Source organism: Grus americana, chromosome 4 (assembly GCF_028858705.1).
Source record: "Grus americana isolate bGruAme1 chromosome 4, bGruAme1.mat, whole genome shotgun sequence".
NCBI classification, from domain to species: Eukaryota; Metazoa; Chordata; class Aves; order Gruiformes; family Gruidae; genus Grus; species Grus americana.
Window position 1 is genome coordinate 48,910,875 of NC_072855.1, and position 19,101 is coordinate 48,929,975.

Sequence of the window (19,101 nt, forward strand, 5' to 3'; positions counted from 1 at the left end):
AAGCATTTACACCTGCTAAGCGGGCATAACCATCAGTCAGTTATATTTTACTATCTCATTTCTAAAGCTTGAGAGGCTGTGTTTTCAGACGCCGCCAGGTTTTTCACACTGAAGCATAAAACCTAATGTTACAACTCTGGAGTTTTACGACAGACACTGGTCAGAGCTGCCAACACCAAGCTGCGCTTGGACACAGAGACACCTCGAGAGACGCGAGTCCTTGGCTCAAGCTGCAGCAAGGGATACCGAGACCCGGAGCTGCTTCCTCTCCCTCTCCTTTGACGAGATGGCGTTTCGTCTGAGCTCTGGCCAAATGGACGTGGCAGCACTCAGCTGGATGCAGTTTAGTTGTCTTGGATTTGACTGATCCACATCATTTTTTGGTCTAGATCCAAGCTAGTTATTTTTAAAGTAGACTGCGATAAAATATAGCTGCTGTGGAATGGTTCTGTCAGAAATGTAAGTTTGCAGGTATTTAGTCCAGAATATGTAATTGTATGTGGGCAGCCTGCTGAAGCTTGAAAGTTACTTGGTTACTTGAGAAATGCAGCCTGTGCACAAAAGTTCCACCAGGGCTTTTAGCCCAGAGACTTCAGTCTTAATTTAATCCTGCTGCCACACAAGAACCATTATAATCAATGAACAAAAAGAAGATTTGCAGAGTCAGCAACAAAACACCACTTTAAGTACCTACATATTTGAGAATCCAAGTAATGCTCCTATTCATAAATAAGAGGCTTCCAGCTGAGCATATAACAAATGAAGTACATTGATGCTGGGCCACAATGTGTTTAGAAAAGCCAGGGGCCCCTAAAAAATAAAGTACTTTTAGTCACCACCAAGAAAGTCTCTGAGATAACATTGCATTCTGTGGTTGTCTTCAGTCTGACAGCCAGCACCACGGTCGTATTATCTGAATACCTATTTATGCAAGTCTGACACCACCTTAACAAGGAGCCATTTTTACCCTCCTTCACACAGTTCTGGCCCAAAATATTACACAGCAGCGCTACCTGCTTGGACAGTTACCACAGGACACTGTTGTACTCGTTTTTCAAGTTTGCTATAGCTTTTTCTTTCTAGTCTCTGGTAAATCAGAGCAACACAAATGTAAATTCTTACTGCATTTCACACAGAGGCAAGTGCCCCCTGCTAATCCACAGTGTTTTACCTTTGGTTTGCTCATTAACACAAGCAGCCTGAGTGTTGCATACCCTCCGCTTCTGCTGATAATGCTCAAAAGGTGCAGGGAAGAACATACAGTAATTATCTAAATCAGATCTGGACACAGCAGCAACATTACTGTGCCAGAGGTATCCGAGTGAAAAGAAAGAGGAAAATCCTAGTATTCTACTCATAACTGCAGATGCAGTTTAAATGTTACAAATGTAATCGGAGCCGTCATAAAAACTGCAGGCATGACATAGCAATTTCAGTAAATACAGCACAGTAAATCGCTTATTAAATCAAGCTGCCCTCAAACAGGAGCTGTGGCAACAAATTCAAATGATACAATGACATAATTTAACTGCACCAAATCACACCACTCCCATCCTTTTCTTCCCGGCCCTGGGATTTTGGAGCTTCTTAGCACAGCTAAAAAACTTTCCTGAAGCGTGAAGCCACCTGTGAGGCATAAGCAGAGTGCACAAAAGGGTAGTGAACGCTTTACGCGCTGTGCTAGATGGTCTACTTCTCTCGGTAAATAGAGCTTAACCTCTTGAACTTAAACCCTTGGACTCTGCAGGATACGATAAGTTTGTTTGCAAATGTTTTTCTCTGAAGGAGTGAACAGACCACTTCGGCACTGTGCCCGGGGCCAAAGAGCAATTAGAATGGCGCTGGTGGCAGAAACGCCATTCAGGCTTACTGTTTGCCCAGTCCCCTTCCCATTCCAAACCACGGCCCCCCACTTATGGCTGAGGTCCACCCCAATCGTGCCGTGTTTTCTCCCATTCTAGGAAATATACTTGTCTTACTAAGAAGATCAAATCGCATCTGAAAGGCAAACACACTAAGAGGGTACAGCAGCACGACACCACTGAATTTGTCAGAATTTTTACAAAGGTGACAAACCCCAGTGAAAGAGGAAATAAGCAGTTTATGAACTGGATGCTCTGGGTTTGCCGGTGGGAGGCACGGCCCGTGTCCACTACTAGGAATTCTCTCATCTCCACGGAATACAGCTGAGACCAGAAGCTCTCATTTCTGTGCTTCCAAACCAAGGTCAGAAGTTACCAGGACAAAAAAGGCAGTGCATCTTTCACATCTGAAAATGAAACACCAAAAACTTGATCTCATTTGAAATCCCATGTTTTTCTTTAGGCCACACATGGAGAAGGTCAAATTTAAGAAGAATGCCTAGAATACAATAATAAAAAGGCAGTAAGTAGGGCCAACAACAGAGCACATGAATTGCAACTGACTGTACAATTCCAAAGATCAGCACGTGCAAGGGGTGATGCCGTTTTGAATGAAAGTTCCTGAACACATCAGCCCAATTAATACAAACCGTGTGTGTTTGCTGAGACTAACCCATAGGGCATCCAAAAATGGTCAAAGGTAAAAGAGAATGACTACAACAGTTTTAAGACAAAGTGTTCACTTTTTAGGTAGGCTGCAAAAAAAAAAAAAAATTAGCAGGTTGAAATTGCCGGAAAAATTCCTTGCTACAGCAGAACAGCTTAAAAACACTCTCAAAGGCTACATCATTGGAAATGTGGCATTCACAGTTTGAAACATCTAGCAGGAGACTGGAAATTAACTTTGGTATCACTGAGCCACCACCTGCAGGTTTTGGAATAGATCTGCCAACCCCCAGACACTTCATTCACGACTGATGCTGAGACAATGCACCGAAGAGGGACTGCTCTAGCCGCACACACACGTGAGGGTGGGGAAATCCAGATCATAGCGCACTGTTTTACTCTTGGAAAGAGCAGCATAACACTGTGACCTCTGGGGGCCTACCGCTGGACCACAGGCATATGGGGTTTTTTGGAAAAAAATGTATCATTGGCAAGAGACGGGGTAATACATTATCCGACTGGAGGGAAGAAGCTTATTAAACAAGCATTTGGCTGAAGAACTTACACACACAGAGGTAATTAATCTCAAAAGATCAACATTTTCAAGCTAAATCACAGGTTCTGCACTTTGAAGACGGGAAGATGCAATTCCTGCCAATATTTTTTTTGCCCAGTGCTGGACATTATGCTACTATCGCAACCAAGCCATAGCTGCAAGTCTGTATTACTTGGTTCCTGAGTGGGATCAAAGTTACACGTATGATTGCCATTTTATCATTTTTACCATCCCGAGCCAGGGGCACTGTGCTTGTCCACCTCTTCCTTTCGGGGAGCTGACAGACAGATTTCCCGTTTACAAGGGGACACTGCGTACAAACACAGTTCTGACCTTTCAGCAAGAAGTTTTCCACATGACTCCAGATTTCAAAGGCTGAATTTATCCTACTGGATGTACAGCATAAGCTCTCCTACAGCTTAGGAGGTAAATCCTCCCCTTCCTCAAATTTACAGATGCTTTTTTGAGCAGCCCACATTTTAAAATCCCCATGTAGCTTAATAGACCTGCTGAGATGAAACTGCCATGACTTTGTTAATTTTAACTCGTGTTTTCAGCAAATGTACCATCTCAAAAGAAATCCCTTCTACCCAGAAAAAAAAGGTTCTTATTTTAGAATAAAAACAGGGGAAGGGAGTGTTCACATAGTAACCTTACTGCCTTGAGCACTGGTCTGCAGAATTGTTTAAAAAACAAACAAACAAAACAAAACCAGCCAACAACAACAATCTCTTTCATTCCTTTTTAAAAGGTCCTTCAGAAGAAGGATTGGATTGCTTCTGCAATTTAGCAGGAGTACAGCATGAAAGACAGCACTACTGGTAATAGTGGGAGCGCAAATGGGGGAGTGGGGAAAGAACCCACCATGTCCTAGGACAAGTTTAAAATAAAAATAAAAATCTTAATTTGCTCATCACCCATTTGGAACACCAATGCAGGGAAAAAAAAAAGAGAAAGAGCTCTCTTAAACCTGGATAACCAAGATTTAAGAAAAAACCCTCAGCTTTGGCTTCCCAGGAAGCTTGTGAGGTGAAACAGGGCCATGTGGAGGTCAGTAGGTGATTTACAGGATGGCATTGCAAAGGCGCCTAAAAAAATAAACAAGTTGTAAGTGAAAGCAAACCAGAGAGTCAGCTAGGAAGCAACGTGACCCCCAGCCACCATGGAAGCAAAGACTTGTGCAGCAAGCAGGTGAAGACGGACCCAGAGAAGTTCTTGAGGTGATTTTGTTAAGAGGTACGCTTTGGGATTTATTTTTTTTCCTTGGAATAGCCTACAGCAGTCTGACACAACGAATGCTTCTCACAGCTTGTAGAGTAAAGGTACAATTTTTCAGAAGCATCTAAAGGCTTTAGCAGCTTAAATTGCACTGCAAATTCCACAGGAATTTGACCTGTGATTAATTACACTCTTCTGGAGTGTCTTTGGTTTTCTGTTTTTAAACTGTTCTTTTCCCTTGCAATCTCAGAGAAAGTTGTGTTTCAAAATCAGAATACAATTAACTGGAGCATCCCACATTACGGAATTACAATGAGCAGGAGAACTAATGTATGCCAATGTAATTTCTGATTTCTGTTTCTTCAGATTTCCTGGAGTCACTGTTAGTTTCTTTCCTGTACAGAGGGGTTTAAGGCTTTCTTGAACTAAGCCCCTCTTTATGTAGCCAACTACAGCACACTGGAAGCACAATTATGCTACTAAGATAAGACAAAATGCAGTGGTGATGCACCAATTCATCATTTTGGGGTTTTTCTAATGAAGCCCATTACTCACAGAAGAGAATTTTCTCAAGCAGTTAGTCACCAGCAGACAGCTTTCCCTGTTACTCCTTCCTTTTCTACAGCTGGTGAATAGTCTGGTCCTCCCCTTGCCATCCCAAAAGTGCAATATTAGCAAAAGTCAACACCTAAATTAAAAATAAACAAACACTATTTAACTTTCCCTTAACCAAAAAAATTAACAATAAAACAGAACAGCTTTCAGGAGCAAGCCAACCTTTTTCATTAAAAAAAAAAAAAAAAAGACAAAACGAGCCTGCTGTCCTTTTAATACTACTGAAAGATATTGAATACCTTTCTTTAGCTTATTAAAATAAGCATAAAACCAAACTACATACTAATTACAGCTTGCATAGAAACATTTCATTTTGTACTTTGTGCAAATCTTACTAAATAAGGCATGCTTGAGAGTTTAGGTAGCAATGCAGTAGTTATCAAAGAATGCTGAGAAACTGCAAGGAAAATTCCAGGCAGTCTGCAATCCACATCCACTTAACACAGTTCATTTGACTTCAAAGACCAACAGCTGATAGCTGCAGATCTGTCTGCAACATAAGGCAATATGGTATGTGTAGGGTCCAGCACCTGCTTTCGGCTAGTCATGGGTTTAATACACATAAGATCACTTGAATTCAAAAAACCTGAGCTGCTAGTTAAAAAGAGGGCTTCAGATGTGGATTGGTAAGACCCCCATTCCAGGGAAAAGGAAGGGAAGGGGCGAGGAGGACATAGACATGAAGAAGCACAATCCTTCACGTGAAGAGTTTTTGTGCAGATTTTGCGTGTATTTTCATACCCTGAACTGTCCCCATGGGGCAATGTTTTTCTGAACAAACTGTCTTCTAACAAGTTATCCAGAAGAGTATTTCTGTAACAGAAAAAGCCAAGACGTTTGCCTCTCTCAGCCAACCTACAAGTGTCTATTGCAGAAATTCAACAGGAATCAGTGACACTAAAGAAGGGTGGCTGTGTAAAGAGGAGGAGATGAAGTAGGAAGCTGGAGTAAGAGCAGTATCAGAAATCTCTCAAGTAAGTTATGTAGCACAGAGGGAAATTATAAGGCCTAATATAAGGTAATGTGGAATAACATTTTGCCTCCTTCTTCCCCCTCCAAATCAAGTATTTTCAGGAAATATTGAAGTACAACCTTCTTTTGTAAGCAGCATTGCATTAAAAATCTGTTTAACCTCCAAAAGCTTTTTTAAAACAGGTTTAAGAAACCCACTAGTAATAATCCTCAAAATCCCCCAGTACTTTGTAACATAAAATGGAATGTTCCTGGGCAAGAGCTGCCAGCTCCTTCAGGAACTCCGGGAAAAGGGCAGCTGCGAGTACAGCATTCCTCACGTGCACGGGAAGGCCGGGATGAGCCAGGCCCTTCTTTCCTTTATGTCCCAGGAAAGGCTGGAGTACAGCCGGGCAAGCTTCAGAGAGGTTCCTTCCTTTCCCTGCGTTGCTGCTGTGCTGGACATTACCTAAAGCCAGGAAGAGGGGCGGGGAGGGGGAAGAAAAAGAGACTCAGTATATTATGCACAGACAGTATTTATACAGCGTCCAAACTCAGTTTACAAGGGCTGCGTTCAGAGCTGTAGTTTGCAGTACCCAGACCGTGCAGGGAAATACTCCAGTAATCCAACATTTTAAAGTTCTGCGTGGCCTGATTCTATTGCATTTTTTATTAGCTATCTTTCCTCGGGTTATGTATTATTCAGTTCCAGCTCTGATGAGAGCAATATGTGGACAGAAGAGGAGTCAAGGGAAAGAGTAATATGGATTTACCTTACGAAATAGCAGATAATATCTACTACCTAGACCCAGCGTGGTTGCCTCAATTTAAACGATACTGTGCTTTAGCCCTCCCCCAGATCAAAGTATCATTTGGACTTTACTGCTCTCTCTTTCTCTATCCTTGCCCCATGAATCATTGTGTAAATAGGTTTGAGGCCAAGCTCTCACATGGCCATGGGAGTTTGAAGCAAGCTAGAAACTAAGGGAAGAAATGTTTGAAAATCTGATTTTTCTTACAGCTGCAGCCCCCACTAGCTACACTTACCTTTAACTCCCTGTAAAGCAACTAAACATTAAAAAAAAGAGCAAGTGCAAACCACCCTGTGCTCTGCTATATGATCTCTGCTGCCAGAGTTCAGAGGATCAGGGCTCAAGCATCAGAACGTATGGAATTACAGTGACAGCAGCACTTAAATTTCAATCAATTGCTCCTTGTTTCAACCTGAAGCAGAACTGCACTTTAATTAAATGATAATTAATTTAGTGAAACTAAAAAGGTGACAAAATTTAACACCGATGGAAATAAATACTTTATGAAGAAAAATTAACTTGCAGAACTCACTGCCACAAGACGCCACTGAGGCCAGAAGAAGAGACGATAAAATCCTGTCTAACTTACAAGTGGATGTTCTCATGATCTGTATAAGTAAATAATTTTAAAAAAAAAAAATGAAGCACTGCCATATTAACTCACATACTGCAGATAAGCCAAAACGCCACATGGCTGCATTAAGATGTTTCCCTTGAAGTGGATGCAGTTTATGTTAAAACAACTCAGTCTCAGGTTACACCACCCTTTCTCTGAAATCTCTACAAGTAGCTAACTGAGGACCCACAGATGAATGCCTCGCTCGCTCGACGCAGCAGAGCAATCCCGCCCTTCAACAGCTCTGCACTTTTGTTCCTTTCCTGTAGTTCTCCTAAGGCACTATGGAATTACTGTACGCTTCCAAATACTAGAAAGAAATTTCCATCTTAATCATCTAACAGAGTTGTACTTTTCTTGAGTTTCAGAGAACCTTTCCAACTCCACGCTTATCAATCATTCATATTGTTATTCTACAAAGTTTTATCTACTAGACACAGAGTACAGGAATTTCAGTTCTGTGGAAAATTCTGACTGTGGGAGGAAAACCAACTTAAATTATGAATTACAATGAGAAGATAAAGTTTTGAGCTTCCCTTGAAGATTTATTTTTTTTTAGGTTTTCTAACATCAACATGTTTCATAATTAATATTTTAAGTTTTTTAAATAGTTTAGCCAATATAACCAGAATGCTAGTACACTGTCAAAGCTTTTTTTTTTTTAACTCTTCCCTTCAAAAAGCATAGAAATTGATACATTTCCCTAAAAACATTTTGATTTAGATTTAACTGCTTACCAAAAAAGAAGAAGAAAAGAAAAAACACAGAAAGCTGGTCTAGGGACAAGAGATTTGATTTTTTTTTTTTTTTTCCTTTGACCAGGATTTTCTACTTCTTTCTAGGGTCAGGATGCAAACAGAATCATACAATTGAGAAATTGAGAAAATGAGTACTCTGGAGATATTGTTACCAATGCACTGAAAGAAGGGTAGCATTTCATATGGGATTTAGATCATGAAAGCTCTACATATCTAACCAGAACCCAAGCTACTATGTAAGGAAACCACATACTACTGCAAGCAGAAAATAACAAATCATCCATTTCTGCTCAAACACCTTCAGAGACCATCGCTTGTCAAGAGAAAGAAATGCTCTGGAATATTTCGGGTTTACATTTCAGTTCCCCACTAAGCCTGGCTTCCGTTTTTCAGATATGAATTCTGTAGGAGGCCAGTTTTGCCCAGATCTGTAGAGACAACTTTGGGGTTATTCACCACTTCTGTTTGGGGAAAAAAAAGAGAACAGCTAATTTGCCTGGACACTCAAAGGTGATGTTCAAGCTAATGCAAAGAAATCCTACGGGAGTTCCTCATTTATATATATATTTTTTTCATTTACCACTATTGCAGCAGTTCCTGCCTTGCACCTCTTAATCAATATAATGAAATACTGTGGGTTGATGGACTACTGAGCCAACTTGCCCCCAGAATTACTGTTTGATTACTTGCATCACCAGTCTCATGGGGAACCAAGTCTGCAGTTATCCAGACATTTATTTACTCTCTGTCTATTTGTCAAGAGGTGCCTTCTTTGCAGGAGTTGCCACAACACAGAAGAAAATGTACCAAGAGGATGACTAAGCAGCCTTGTTTCAAATTCCTAAATAATGACCAGCATGAGTCAACCTGGCAAATTCTGAAGCCCACAGAAGAAAATTGACGTAAAATAGGAAGTATAAATAAATGCCATTGGGAAAGCATTATATAAAAGTTCTTATTGCCAGCACCTGAAAAAAAGGACACTAAATGTTGCCTCCTTATCTCATCTCCCACATGCTAGCTACAATACCATCTAATCTCACTGGAATGTAGAGCCTAAAACGCTACCAACATTTGCAATATACAGCTCCTTTACAACAGGCTCTTCCACAGACTAATTCTTCGAGAAGCAGCCTTAGCAAGGTCATAATTTTACAGACTAGAGGTTCTGTAAACCTTAGAAACACATATTGTGCTGCCTGGAAACTAGGTAAATTATTATTCAAAGCCTTGAATAATGAAAACACAATTAAAGTAGCACATAAAGAGTCCTGCTTTCCACATCTCCGAAAATCCAAGAAAACATCAGGCAGAGTGGGTGATTATTAATGACTCCCAATGATGAGTAAGCACACACCTGTAAATGCAGCCTCTCTTGAACCCTGCTGCTGAATCAGCTCATAATCACTGCAGTAACTGCTCTCACCAAGTTCAACGTCCCCATCGTGTGGGAAGTTGGCTTCTAAGGGAAACATGCACCAAACATTACCTGCTCAGCAGCAAGCTGAGAACAAGCACATCCCCAGGGGAGGGCCCCAACTCTACTAGTTACCTGGCTGCATCTGGAAAGTTGTTAATATGCAAGATTCTTCATTTTGCTTATTTTTACTAGCTTCCCCCACGGCAATGTAAATACTGGTAACTGTCAAGACAGGCATAGCATACACTGTGCTTGAGAAGCAGCAGATGTTACGGAAGTCCCCTGGAAAGCTGGCACGTTGGGATGATACCTGCTTAACTCCCCACTGCTCTCGAAGTGTCCTGGCTTTTACACCCCCCACCCATCCCTTTTATGTTTATTTTGTTTTTCATCCAAGAAAGCACAAAGTCTTCTGGCTAATCTCTATCTCCTTCAGTAGTAGCCCTTATTCAATTGTTGCAGAAACCAATTCATTCTGCACTTCTGTCCTCCCTAACATTTATCAAAAAAGAACCAATGACTAGCTGAAGGTCAGGCTAAAAATAAAATGAAATCATGCACATATGCCATCTCACCTCATGCCTTGAAAGCAAGTTTGTTTATGGCCAAACTGACAGCGAGCCAAGAGCTGATTTTGTTACTCCTTTAAACAGATATTTTCTGTAGCAAATAAAAGCTTCTAAAGAGCAAAGAATATCCAAATAGATGCATATACTGTGGCCTACTGAGCCTCATCAGTTTCAAGTCAGAAGGGTACACCTGGTTAATGGTATTCACAATGCACCACACCTACTTTTAAGCATTCTGTAGAAAACGAGAGGAGGTAGCTAGTGAGTCATTCCACCCAGCACTCCTCCGACTGTGGTTAACATTTACCTTTGGTTAGCAATTCTTCCGCAGCACCAGACATGTCCACACGAAAAAGCAAGTACTGTTGGGCCTCCAGGAGAAGGCCTGGGAAGTCTTTTTCAATGGAAGCAAAATGTTCAATTTTATTTTTCACAGATGCCAGCACCTGCCAAAACAACAGTAACAATTACTTCTTCCTCCCTTGCTCCCAGAACAGCCACAGACTGAATGCTCAGGCTTTCTCTAGGTGCATTAAAATAGAGTTACGACAAAAGTTACGGTTATACAGAATTTCCAGTTCTTCGCACAAGTGTAATTAAAACATCAAAATGAGATGAGAAGCTCCCAGACAGGTGGGAAAACAACAGGTGGAACTGAAAAGAGCTAACGTAAGGTTTAATGAGACACTAAAAATACTGTTCCAATAAGGCATGACTAACACTTGTGGTCAAATACCTGATAAAGTGACCGCACACTAGGCTGAAACACCATGTTGGTATTGAGCAGAAAGGAGCGAAGAAGAGGCTGTGGATAACTTGCCAGCTGAGTAATAATCCCAATAAGCAGCAAATTTACATTCAAGGAATTCTCCAGCATGTTCTCCAGCTTCGACAACACTACACTGATGAATGGCCCTGCAAGAAAAGAAGGAGGAACAAATGCTTTTGTTTTCACAGAAGAAAAATCCTAAGATCCAGGAAAGAGGCATTTGAAAGGAATTTTGATCACTATAACCAACCAAATGAGACTTCCCACATGCTAATTAAAGCCAGCAGGGAGAAAAACCAAACTGTATCTGAACAGACAAAACAGAATTAACAGAGGTGTTAAAAGCTTTCGTGAGTAGAAGCACTCTTACTAGCTAGCCAATGAGTTTACATTAATGGCATATTTAACATGCACAACTATTCTACTTTACATGTGCCAATAAGGATTTAGTCTAGTATGTTATGGTCTACTGTTCCATTCCCCTTGAAGTTAATTGGAACGGTATCGCTAGTTTCAATGTGAACAGAATCTGTCCTTTTTACTCTTCTTGTGGCTTATTTCTGCATAAGGACTGGGCAAAGTAAGTTACAGCTAGCTTTCTTGTCAAATCTAAAGACTGTGGTGTTCTAAAGAAAATATGAAAATGCTACTCTAAACATAAAAATCAAAACCTGTGATAGTTCACGTCACAAGAAAAGGCATTTTCAGTACTGCAAACAATCACACAAAGCGGGGAAGACATTAAAATAGATTTATAAGCAAAATTATTGGTAGACATAGGCTTTATCATATAAATGTCACCAATAAATAATAGCTTTAGTTTGTGTATTCATGCTGCAGGATAACCACTGAAATACAGAAGCATTTACCATGAAAGTACACAAACCCTTAGTGCTCAAGCTTAAGAAACCTTTGCAAGGCTGAGCGTGACTTTAACCAAATACTACATATTGATAGGCGATACAGCTGGTGAGATGCTTGAGGCAGTCTGTAAGAGTGACCACATCACAACTAAAGTCTAAGAAACAGCCCTTGTCCCACACCTAGTCCCACCACACTGTTCTGGCTGCGTAAAAGCTAGGGAAACCATGCAGAAGAATCCGTGGGTGACGGTTAGAGCACTGCTAGCTTTGAACATCCCACCCTAGTCCCCAGCACGAGATGCATGCCCACAGGCATTTCTAGGGTCAAGCAAGTGGCAATAACCTGACTCCATTCCAGCTCCCTTCAGCTAGCAAATGGCTGTCATTCAACCTACCTGGGCATAGTTTAGCCCAGTTTCATATGCCCACTGTAAACTACGGCAGAGGCTAAAGCAATTCTGGGCCAGCGCAACAGTAAGGATCAAATCAGAAGGGCCTACGTCACCACTTCACCTAGCAGAACTTCACTAAAGGTTGAAGTCTATCATGTTTTATAGCTACCGTGAGTACAAAGCAAGCACTCCCTCGAGACTCATCTGTCACAGCTAATGCTAGCACAGCTCTACTCACAAGAGGAAAAGTAGGAGGGCCAGTGTTAACAAGGCTTTATGCGGCTGCTACCTTTCAACCACCATGTCAGCCACCAGAGCGAAGGTTGGTATCACATCCTGCAGGAACCCCTCCTCGCCTAGGTACCCAATGGAGCAGCCCCCGAACCTTCTGCTGAGATACAGTTCCTCCTGTCCCAACATAACCTACTGCTTCCCCTCTCATGTTCATGGAGACATTTTCACAGAGCTCCTGAGGACCAACAGCGCAGTGGGAGCTCTACTGTATCAAGAGGGATTGCAGGAGAAGGAATTGAGATCTATCACTATTTCTCTCCTCTAGGTCAGACTTCAAAGCTGAGTAGTTAAAGCTGAAGCTATTACTAGTTACAAGTGCTGTATGCCACTGCAAGAGAGGTCACCAAGATATATTAAAAAATCTCTCAGTGGTAGAGCGACTTTTTCCCCTAAGAAATTATTGGAATGAGAATCAGAGGAACTAAGCAGAGTTTGCTAGCCTTGTAAGAAACAGGGTAAACAGATGAGAAGTAAAAGAATTATTCCTTTCCTGACTGTGCATCTCTATGAGGCCATGAAGTCAAGTACAGATTTTGGGGCGAGGGGGGAGCGGCAGAATATAAATTCCTGTTCCTGAACACCTCAGGAAAACAGGGATGCTCAGGGGAAAATAGGGATGATAGTCTTTAATGCTTTTAAATTGGACATAGACACCAATAGAACATTTTCTTCATAGATCCACAGGCCTGAAGAGAGCATCTTTGCACTGCTGACCCTTACTGGGTGTGGAAACCTCTGTCCGGTTATTTGATTCTGCAGAGAGAAGCCCCATCCCATGACGGCATTCCAAAGCAGTGAAAGCAACCAAAAATCCTTATCATACACATCTACAAACATAATATAGCATTTTAAATTAAATATATTATTATATTTGAAAGACACTGCAATCTCAACATTCCTGAGGTATTGTTATGAGCACATCTCCTTACTTGCAATCACTAAGATCTCCATCAAAGCAAGGTAAACAGCCTAAGAGTAAAACATGTTGTGAATGGGGAGCAAACAGCAAGGGGTTTTGTGGGGTTTGTTTGTTTTGCTCAGTTGAGGGTATTTTTTGGGGGGGTGGAGGGAGTGGGTTTTGGTGGTTTGTTGAGTTTTTGGGGGTTTTTTTGTTTTGGTTTGGGGTTTGTTGTTGTTTGTTTGTTTTGAAAGGAACAAATGGAGGGAGGGACTGGATGAAGAATGACAAGGACAACATTTTTGAGCTACATTTGACAGTAGATAATGAGAAACAGAAAGGTTTGAATGTGATTAGCTTCTGGTATGAGGAAATTGCCACCACAGCAAAAATAACAAATTGATTGGAAAACAGGCTGAATTTTTCAATTAAGAGACTGTGCCAGGCATGCTGGCCACAGCTGACCAGAAAGGCCTGCATTTCAATGGACACAAATGAATGTTTTCCCCCTTCTTTCAAATGAAAGAGAAGCCAGCTTATAGAAGCTTTTTTTTTTTTCTTTTTTGGATGAGGAAAGCTAGATACATTTTTTTTTTTATTATTTGCATTACTGTGGTATCCAGGAGACCTAATTAAAGATCAAGAGTCCACAGTGCAAGGAGCTGTACAAATACAGATCAAAAGCCCACTCTAACCTCCAGTGGCACTGTCATTCCTGAATGGCTTAGACAGTCTGCGGAGACCAAGCTTAAATTGCTGCCTGGCACAAGACAGAAAAGCATACCAACAGCGAGGGCAGACCTGACATTGGAGGAACAGGATGCCAGGGCAGAGCATGGAGACAGGCACGTACAGACACGGCACCAGTGCTGCCACCTCGTGCTAAAACGTGAAATAGCAGAGAGGGGAAAAAAAAAATGGCAACGAGATACCACATCCATATCATCAAAGATGAAAGCCACCAGAAAAACAAATTATTTACCTGGGCTCTGTGGATTAGAACAGTTACTCCAGTCTCATTTCAACTGAAAAAGCTTTCCCTAGAATTATGGAGCTCTGATATACAAACAACATAACCCCTGCTCAAGATTTTAAACAATTACCAAAAAAAGCAGACCAAAAAAACCCCTGAGCAACCACCACTTGCTGTCACCACGCTGATTGCTGTGCTCTTTCACGTTGGATCTCTCACTCTCCTTGGACCAGTCTCAGCTATTTGGGCTATACCCTTTTTAGTGCCAGAACTGTTCCTGGCTCTATGTGCTGTATTCCACACAGCGTGATCTCATTCCGCCACCTTTAATGACCATGCCTTCCTGTATTTGTTATGTACATAATTAACAGGACATTCCACCTGTAAATGGAGCACTCTGGCTCCTCGCAGCATGCTTGGGAGAGGCATCCTCCTTTGGTCCAAAGGGCGATGACATGCTCTCTGCAGAAGGGGTGTCTGCTGAGAAATTCTCAAAGTCCTCTTCCTCTTCTGCAGGAGAGACAGGGTCAGGAGTATCCAACTTCTGCTCCTCCAAGCTTGCACTGTTTGGATCCAGTTCCTTAATAATTTTGTCATACTGTGCAATGAAATCCTCACCATCTGTGCTCAGCAGTCTTACACTTAAGTTATGATCTGCCTCCTGAGGAGAAAGCTTCAACTCAAAATCTGGCTGTGGATCGTTCTCAGTCATTTTCTGGTTGGTTTGTTCTTTCATTACACCTTGAGTCAAGCTTGAGTTTCTTTTACTGTGCTCATCGAAGTCCATTTCCAGCTGGTTCTTTGCAAGATGCCCATTGACTACAGTCTGGCTTTGGACCTTGTGTTCTCTGGCTACATTTAAAATTTTCTCCTTGGAGTTATCATCTTGAGTATCCTTCTGGGCACATAACCTGTAAACCATAACATCATCCTGAAAGTCTGATTCCTCTATGTAAGATCCTTTGACAAGCATGATGGCATTTTTTTTCATTTCTTGAATGTGTTTTGGTGGCTCTGCGAGTGGCTGCATCTCTGTGCTTCCCATATCATCATACGGTTGCGGTGAACTCACATCAGAACCAGGAGAAATCCCTGTGTCATAGCTATCATCCCATTCTAGCTCCAACTGCATCTTCTCACCGAATGGCGTTACTTGAGTGGAGCTGCACATGCTAGGTGTCCTTTGCTGGAGCTGAAACATAGGGTGTTCCACATCTGTACTGTTCTCCTCAGCAAGCGTTTGGATAAAGGTGTCTGGATCAGGGTTTACTCCATCATACAAGGCAGACCAAACCTTACAATCTTTCAGACACTGGAGGATGGCTTCTTGAGCTTCCCCCAGGTACTGCAAGTAGCTGATGTCCACAGCTCTTCCATATTCCACAATGCAAGCAGATTCAGAAGAGTGTCTACCAGAATCTGAAAGTAAAGGAGATTACTCATACCATGACATAATAAAACAACTTAGAAGTTCTCTAGCAAGGCAGCTACTAAGACGTGGTAGGTAGAGTCTTTAGTCCCAACCATCCAATAACACAGGAAGACCAAAGCATAAAGATTAAGACATTTGCTCATAAATATACATGACTTGTTCCTATTGCCAAGACAGAGCTGTAACTGAAGATTTCTGAGACACCAACCTGCATTCAAACCTTAAAACAACAGCAACCACTCTGAAGCAGCAAGAGTTGCAGTCATGTATCTGTACATTACTTTCATGAATGGATATTCAAGTTGGATAGCTGTTAAAATAATGTTTTAATAGACCTGGATGCATGGAAGGAATTAAATAAGCTTTCCAGTCCATGCTTGCCCAGTTTATTGTTGCCCACCACACTTCCTCCCCCTCCCATCCTTCCCCACCTCCTCCCATGAGCTGCTGCCAAATCAAACTCAGTTCATGATCCGATCTTCCCCTGAGCACCAATTACCTTTAGTTTGTGCTGCTTTTGTCCATAGAATATAATCTTTTCCTTGGCTTTCAAGTGTCAAGGTGATCCCAGTGGAGCAGCAGACTGGTGTCAGGGCAAGCAGTTTTGCAGCAGATACAGAATAACAGTCTCTCTCTTTCACAGCCCACCGCTGGCTCAACATCATGTGGTTACATGGAATCAGATACCTGAAATGGCAGTGTCTAGCATTACTTCATTGTCCTTTCATGTCAGAGAAAGCAACAACACACAAAATTCCCTCCCCGCCTTCCTGTCCTCTCCAAATTAAAAGAAACAGTAATAATAATCTTGACAGTGATCCATAGTCCGAACCTCTCAAGAGCATGAAACACTGACTCTGTATATTGTGAAGCTACAGTTTGATGAGGAACTGTCAAGATGAGTACAGATAGGAGATCAGTTGTATCAGAATGGGGAAGTGAACAATCCTTTGCAGGTCAGAGCAAATTTGTTGTCAGAAGGGATAGAGGAAATGTGGGATGGGCAGATGTCAAAGGCCAGCAGCGTAGTTTGGTCCCAATATGAATGAGTTCTGTCTCAGAATCCTTTATTTATTTGTTTTCCTGGGAAATCTAGAGAGCACCAGTTTACATGTGTCAGGCAAGCAGCCAGCAAAAAGGAGGAAAGGGTCATCAAGGTGTTCTACTGCACTAGATAAAGACTGAGCTCTCAGGCAGAGGAGGGTATAAGCTATGGGGAGTACAAGGAATAGAGGAAGCAGAGTCTTGTGTAGAACTTCTTTAGAGCACTGCTGTTCAACTTTTTAAGAGTGCTTTATTAAAAGCATCAGTGTTAACTGGACTGATGTTTTGCCATTTAAAATGCAAACAAATTCTAAAGAATTCTCTATGTAAACTAAAAGAAGATTAAATACAGCACTCTACTGCTGTTAGAGTGGCAACATACTTGAGTTCACAGAGGTCCTAAGAGCATTCCCAGACACAAGACCCAGAGCTACAAGGAATTTCACCTTAATGCCTGTGGGTGGAGGGACAGACAATATCCGAAACGTTCACGTGATCTACAGTGCTAAAAAGCCCAATTTAGTGACACCAATATTTCCAAATACATAATCAATTCTGATCTAATACACATTCCAAAATTATGAGTATTCTGAAGCAACGCATAGAACCATCAGTTAAAAGCAAAAATAATCAATGTATTTAGTATATTACATAACAATCTACCTAAAACAGTTCAGGAACCTGAAGTATTCTCGGTGAAAGAGGAATCAAAGAGGTGGAAAACAACGAGAAAGAAGGTGGAAGCTGCAAACAAGTATGTAGCTCTGTATCACAGTGTACAGTACACTAGAGAAAACATGCAGGAGAGAAGAATTATACATTTAGGAGCAGGGAATAAGCAGTTTGGAGGTGATAAATATATTCTTAGCTTCTCTTCTCTCATTTTTGTAGAAATAAATCACAAGAAAAATCTCTTGCTCCTGAAGATCACAGGATGTAAATCACACTTCTTCAGGTCTGGTAGACTTTTGTCAGGATCATAAATATTATTCTCTCTGTAGTTGCTTGGATTTCTGCTCTCTTGGAGAACTCTCATCTAGCTCTGCATCCATAGGTAGAGACTGAATGTCCCAGAATTAGGGTGAAGAGTGGAAGAAGCAGTTTGAGCTTTACCTTAAAACTAGCTGTAACATCACATCTTCGCAATGCAAGCCAATGAGCGTTCTGAACAATGCCAAGGAGACCACACAGAGCTGGAAAATGATAAACGTTTTCAGTTTTTCATCTGGAAATTATACCTCTCCAATCTTCCCTGCATACTGCATTACAAAATGTCTCTGCCAGAACATCATGCTTTATAAGACACTGTTAGTATGATATTTCATTTTGTCAGCACCCCGTGGGATTTTTTTTTTTTTAAAGCTATTTGGAGCTATACACATAACATGTTACATTTTAACAAAATATAATCCAGAATTTTCCTTCAAGTAAGCTATTTAAAAAAAAAAAAAAGCAGTAATTTACCAGTCTTTAACATCATTTAAATTTTTTAATTTAATTCAGCATGAAGTGAACCCTGTAACTTCCAAGATAGTGTGTTGGTTTTTACCTTTGACATAGTAATTGAACCAACTTTCTGAAAGAAAAGTTATAAACCCCCTCAAGTTTCTGTTGCTTCAAGTATGAGGAATAATTACACAAAATTAGAACCTGAATGCTTCTATACATATAGCTTAATGTACTGGCATAGACCAGGACTAAACAAGTCATTTTTATCAGAATCTATGCCATACGGAGTGTTCACAATCCCTGCCTTACAGGTTACTTGAACGGGTAAGAACCATAGCAAAGCATGAAGATCCTTTCTGTGAGACCAGAAGAAAGGAAAGGAAAATCAGATTCCCCGTTGGAATTGCATGCTTGCCTTTTCGGCAAAGGTCTGATCAAACATAGCCATAACTAGGTATTTCAGCAGTCACACTCAGCAGAGACAAAAATCATACCCATTCTGTGATAGACACCGCAATTTCACCCTGGCTTTAGGGAAGACTAGAAACATGGACTTTTACGGACTTTTTTGGTCACTAATTAGACTTACAACACTTTCAAAGCTATTGTACAGTACATTTCTACCTGCTAGATGCTTGCTAGACTGCACAGTTATGTCCAACACAGTAGAAGCACGAGCTGTAAGCTTTCACTGGTTTTCGTGGACCACAGCACTGTCATCTCCCTGCCTCTTAATGCATATTTCCTTAGGCACATTCTCCTGCACTGCTCTCTCCTAGAAACAGTATCTCACAGCTGACATAGACACCAGCAACCAGGTTGAGTCTTGTGAGAATTATTTAGCATAAGTTCACCCTTGTCTAGAGTTTCAAGTTTAAATCTTGCTTCTCCCTATATCAATTATGTAAACCTAAATAATTAATATATGAAATTAACTGCACTTT

General features: G+C 41.2%; 1 protein-coding gene across 4 annotated transcripts in view; it reads right to left on the minus strand.

The window, feature by feature from the left end:
* Window positions 1–2,232: 2,232 nt before the first annotated feature.
* The window catches only part of FHIP1A (FHF complex subunit HOOK interacting protein 1A), a 93,467-nt gene continuing 76,598 nt past the window's right edge, over window positions 2,233–19,101 (minus strand). For all 4 annotated transcript variants that reach the window (XM_054825273.1, XM_054825272.1, XM_054825274.1 and 1 more), the window contains 6 exons: window positions 17,822–17,901; window positions 16,164–16,351; window positions 14,614–15,651; window positions 10,780–10,958; window positions 10,351–10,489; window positions 2,233–6,337 (listed from right to left, as the gene is read on the minus strand). In XM_054825273.1, coding sequence (XP_054681248.1) covers window positions 6,087–6,337; window positions 10,351–10,489; window positions 10,780–10,958; window positions 14,614–15,651; window positions 16,164–16,351; window positions 17,822–17,901 — 1,875 coding nt within the window. In that variant the 3' untranslated portion in view covers window positions 2,233–6,086. The remainder of the gene's footprint in view (window positions 6,338–10,350; window positions 10,490–10,779; window positions 10,959–14,613; window positions 15,652–16,163; window positions 16,352–17,821; window positions 17,902–19,101) is intronic.